Here is a 5,641-nt window from a genome sequence, read left to right as displayed (position 1 = left end):
AGGCTAAATTGATACTTCTACTTCTTTAAACTTTGAAGCAACTCTTTTGAAGAAAATAGACATTTCACTATTCCTACTATGCTCGTGATTCATACTACACGATAAATAAGTCAGCTAACGATTAGGATCGCATTTGGAAATAAAACTTACAAGTCCTGATTATTGTTATCGAAAGTTAATATGAGCAAGTAAGGTTTCTGCTTTGAAGTTTAAAGGTTTAACGGTGGTATAACTCAAATGTAATCTTTTAAAGCACTAGTAACAGCCTGCAGATTTTCCTTTTACATTGTTTAATAGTTAGGAATATTGCTTGTCTTTTTATAATTTTAGTTTGTAGCAAAAAATCAAAGTGATTTTTCATAAAATAGATAGTAAAGGGTTTTATATAAAATTAAGTTAATTCATCTAAAATAATAAATATATTAAATAATCATTAACCTTAATACATATGACTAAATCTATTCACAATTATCTTCTCAAGTTCTACATTCACATTCTCCAATTGCAAAGTAGTCACATCCATATGAACAGGTTATTTCTTAACCTGGTTGAATATCACAGATTGTTTTTAAACATGTTTCTTTGCTTCTTTTTAAAGAATAATATTCCGATAAAAGCTATCAAATCTTTGTTTGCAGGTTTTATTTCTAAATTCTATGCTAATCGTTCGTGAGCTGACTCATTTTTCGTATGCTGTGGCTCAGAAACGTTTTAGAAATATGAAAAATTAGGTTTACTTAGAAAACGCTGCCTACTAAATATATGTGATCAATTCCATGTGTCAAAAAAAAACATTTTCCATAGATTTAGTATTTTCTGAAAGTATTAATTTAGCCCCTACGCGTTGCTGAACTTTGAAAATTAATATTGAGGAACTTGTATTCATCATTTTGAAACAATCATACCAATGGATGTGGATAACAATGACATTGTATATTTATCAAGTCAGAATAGCAAAAAAAAACCTTATTAAAACGAAAAACAAACATAATATAATGGCTGATAAGTGGTTTTATAAGCAAATTTGACACATCTCTTACGGAAATAATCTGCATGTGATCCTGCATACTTAACTGCATGACATAATGCATGAGCTACTGCATGAACGTCTGCATAAAAAACTATAAACTTTTATGCATGATTTTCTGCATGAGGTATTGCATTATAAACTGTATATGAATATACATGTACTGTATATGCTATTATGGTGGACTATCTGCACAGAATTCGTGAAATTCGTGCATGAGTTACCGCACTGTTCTGTGTATATATGTGTGCATAACATTATACATAAACTCTTGCTCTTTCTATGTACAGATTTGTACATAAGATTCTACATGTAAACATGCACATATCTTTATAGAATGTTGTATACAAAAATGTAGTATCGTGTATGTCGATCATCATGTTAAGGCTAACTTATGTAAGTACACCTACAGGGGATATATCGCAGTGTCATTTGTTATTTTTTTGCAGGATTTTTTCATACGAAAACAGGTCTAAGTCGTTGCCGATGGAATGTCAAAAACGATCGTTACCGCCGGACAAAGAATGGAAAAAGCAAGCGACTGCCTAGAATAACGAAGTAAAAACCAAATAAAGATTCTTTTTACTTAAACATGCATTCTGCTTAGGAAAATTAATTTTCATATAGAATTGAACGGAGTGACAGAGATACAGACGGGTTAAAAGGTTACTGTATGTGCAGCAATCGCGAGAAAAAATTTTAAATACTTAAAGGTTATTAGAAAAAAAAATTTATCTGACGTGGATGATTATGCTCCCAAAAATCCTGATTAAACTAGGGTTGCGCGAGTTCCCGAAAACTCGAGTTTCCCGCCCGAAAAACTCGGCTCGACGAGCTCGAGTCGAGTCTCGAATCGAGTCAAGTAGCTCGAAAAACTCGAGCAGCTTTTAAAAAATTAACCATTAAATGTTGTGGATAATCAAGGCTTTAAATATTTAATGAGTGTAGCAGAACCCTGGTATACGATCCCCCACAGAACAACTTTCTCTAGAAACATCATACCTACTACGTATAAAAAAGAAATCGAAAGAATAAAAATCAAACTAGTTAACGATCTAAAAGGTTATTTTGTATATTAAAGCACCCGACTATTTATAATAAATTTAATGATAATCGAGAATATATTATAAAGAGGATTGATTTTTTACACGTCACAGATGTGAGTGTTCTAACTTTTACCACAGATGCGTGGACCTCAAGAGCTACCAATGAATTTATAAGCCTACATGGAAGAAATGTTAAATGAGTGGAATATCGATATAAAAAATAAAACAATTATTTGGGTAACTGACAATGCAAAGAATATGATAAAAGCTGTTGAGTTGAGTAAAGAATGGATACGAATTCCCTGTTTTGCCCATACTCTCCAATTGTCAGTAAAATACTGCAAAAAACAAATGCCTAAATTCAATGAATTAGTAAAAGCTACAAGCAACGTAGTGACTTATTTTTCTAAGAGCACAATTGCCGCTGAAATGTTGGAGGATGTACAACAAAAATTGAATCCTAATGTTACTCCATTAAAATTTGGTACAGCAAGTGGAGACCCGTTGGAATTCACAATATAATATGTTTTTAAGACTTCTTTAGCTAAGAGTACCAGTAGAAGCTGTAACAACAGAGAAGAAAATTGTAAAAAAATTAGCTGAAGAGGATTGGGTGTTAATGGAATTAATGAAACAAATCAAAGAAGCTACAATACTGTTGAGTGGCGAAAAATATCCCACAGCTTCGCTAATCATTCCTGTTATTAATTTGCTAAGAGGACAACTGCAATCAAAAATTGATAATAGTGAAGGAGAAATAATGATTCTGACCCGAAATTTGTTACAGAGTTTAGAGGTAAACGTTATTTGAAATGACGTTATTAAATACCAATTTCATAAAAAATATATTCTATATTTTTAATTTATTTATTTTATTACAGACTAGATTTAAAGAATGTTTGCAGTCAGACATTTTAATAGTCGCAATGATTGTAAATCCTCATTATAAAGATAAAATAATAAATAGCGATCACGATAGAAAAAATGTTATTAAAGTTTTTACAAAAATAATGATGACAAATACGAAACGCGAAGTTACCAATAAGCCATTTCTTGAAATAAAAAAAGAAAACACAATCAATGAGATACAAAAACAAATACTTTGAAAAATCTTTTACAAGCAAGAATAAACAGTACGCAAAAAGTCAGAAATTCTATTGAGACTGAAGTTCAAGAAGAAATTGCAAGATATCTGAGAGAAAACTGCATATTCTTGGATGATTGTATTTTGACGTGGCGGAGGAATAACCATACATATCCTTCGATTAAAAAACTAGCGTTTGACTACTTGGGTATCGTTGGTACTCAAGTACCAAGTGAAAGTGTTTTTTCAACATCAGGTAATATTGTAGAGACAGATCTAAGCTTTTAACGGAATGTGTGGAATCATTATCTTTTTTACATTACAACTGGAATATTTCTGTCTAGTTTACATTATTAAAATTATCATAAACATATGCCAATGAAAATATTTCAAAGAGATTAAAAGACTGCTCATAAATATTTTCTCTTTTCATACAAATTATGAAAAGAGTAAAAGTTTGAATATTATTAATTTATTGATATTAATTATAGTTATTCTAATTAAACGCTTAGAAACTTTATGTATATAAATTTAGAAAAACTCAGATTTTAATGCAAAGTTACAGAGGAGGCACATTAAGTGGATAGATTTTGAAAAATAACCATGTTTAGCTTCATCCATTATTTCGACTGTCAAAAAAATTAATAAATAAATAAAAAGTTAGCGCTATAAAAATATTACTATATTTCTCCTACCTCATCTAACTGGTGTACTATAGTTGCTATTTTCTGTATATAGATACTTTACCAAAGAAAAAGTCGCGACCCTTATGAATATATTCTGCATATGATCCTGCATATCTGACTGTATGATATCATGCATGAGCTACTGGATGGACATCTGCACAAAAAAACTGTAAACATTTATGCACGATTATCTGCATGAGATATTGCATCATATATTGTATATGAATATGCAGGTTGCTGTGCATGCTATTATGGTGGAATATCTGCACATAATTCGCGGAATTCGTGCATGAGTTACTGCACTGTACTTTGCATACATGTGTGCAGAATATTTTGTATGAACTTGCTGGTTCTATGTACATATTTATACATGAGTTTCAACATGCAAACATGCTTTATCGAATATTCTATACAAAAATGTTGTATACAATACTGATCATCGTATTAAGGCTATATTATGTACGTAAATTTTAATACAAGCACACAATACCTGCAATAAATTGTGTTCAAATTTTTGCATGATTTCTTTAGGGTTCTTACAGTGGATATATCGCAGTGTCTTCTGTTATATTTTCTGCAGGATTTTTTTTATACATGGACAGGTCCAAGTTGTTGTCGATGGAAAATTTTTACCCTCACCCCCTATCCATCTCTCTCAGTCCGTTCAATTCTATACGAAAATTAATTTTCCTAAGCGTATATATATATATATATATATATATATATATATACGCTTAGGAAAATTAATTTTCGTATAGAATTATATAATATATATATATATATATATATATATATATATATATATATATGTAGAATATATATATATATATATATATACTAGTGGGGCTCCGCCCCCCTGCTCGCTTCGCTCGCCAACCCCCTATTGTAGTTTCTGTGTGATTTTATCTTCAAAATTTTATTTTCATGAACTGATAATTATGTTCTGGATGGTTGAAAATGATCGATCTTATTGTATAAGAAAACCTGTTACTGGAAGTAAAAGTATTGTTTAACATTGAACTTCTACTATTAATGGCATTTAAAATAGTTTTAGCTAGTTTTTGAAGTTTTCTGACGCTTGAAATTCATCATTTGAATTTATATATATATTTTTTTTTAAATTAATTTTAATTTTTTTTAATGTTCTTAATGTTTAAATCTTTGTGCCGCAAAAGGCATCTATAAAATGATAGACTTTTCGAGTTGCGCGCCATTGGGAGACGTGAGGTGATCCTGAAAATTAAATTATTTGGAAAACTGTCTCTTTATTCTGTCTCTCTAGTTCTGTCTGACTACTCATATTACCTGAAAATTCATCGAGGTCTTTGATCTCGCTTATCTTGTCCATTTTGTTGTTTATTCAATCAGTGAATCATCTATAATGATTATACTTTCTGATGGTTCTTTGAGTTCTTTGAACTCAATTATTCCCTAACTTATTTATACGTTATTAATAATTAACTTTAATCTTATAACTTAAATAAAATTAGAGATCTTCAATATCTGGTTCTCTTGGAACTGATACTTCTTACCTTAACCTAAACCTTAATTCTATTTAATATTATCCAATTTAAATCTATCATAATATGTTATAAATTTGTATTTAATTGGACTGTTAATGCGGCCTTATTTTACTACGCAATAGCGTTGTGAAAGTATGACGGTCTCAAGCCCGATAACGCAGAGAGCAGTCATGTTATTTGGTGGGGGGGTGGTGGGGGGGCCAGGCGGGGTGGTGGTGGAGGGGCGATGGGGGGTGGTGGGGGGCGGTGGGGGGGGTGGTGGGGGGGTTTTTGAG

The 5,641-nt window shown here is 31.1% G+C and overlaps 1 protein-coding gene across 1 annotated transcript; it reads left to right on the top strand.

Moving 5' to 3' along the window:
• The first annotated feature begins 2,253 nt into the window (after window positions 1-2,253).
• LOC116417796 lies at window positions 2,254-3,179 on the top strand. The gene is made up of 3 exons (XM_031932850.1): window positions 2,254-2,562; window positions 2,618-2,869; window positions 2,955-3,179. The coding sequence occupies exons 1-3, from the start codon at window positions 2,254-2,256 to the stop codon at window positions 3,177-3,179; spliced, it is 786 nt and encodes a 261-aa protein (XP_031788710.1).
• Window positions 3,180-5,641: the final 2,462 nt, after the last annotated feature.

The sequence above is a fragment of the Nasonia vitripennis genome (genome assembly GCF_009193385.2).
Source record: "Nasonia vitripennis strain AsymCx chromosome 5 unlocalized genomic scaffold, Nvit_psr_1.1 chr5_random0002, whole genome shotgun sequence".
In the NCBI taxonomy this organism is placed as follows: domain Eukaryota; kingdom Metazoa; phylum Arthropoda; class Insecta; order Hymenoptera; family Pteromalidae; genus Nasonia; species Nasonia vitripennis.
This window is presented reverse-complemented; position numbering and strand designations above follow the sequence as displayed.

Coding starts and splice junctions, on each gene's coding strand:
- LOC116417796 (XM_031932850.1), top strand. CDS start 2,254: ATGGAAGAAATGTTAAATGAGTGGAATATCGATATAAAAAATAAAACA. Junction 2,563..2,617: donor CTCCATTAAAATTTGGTACA/GCAAGTGGAGAC, acceptor AGACTTCTTTAG/CTAAGAGTACCAGTAGAAGC. Junction 2,870..2,954: donor ATTTGTTACAGAGTTTAGAG/GTAAACGTTATT, acceptor ATTTTATTACAG/ACTAGATTTAAAGAATGTTT.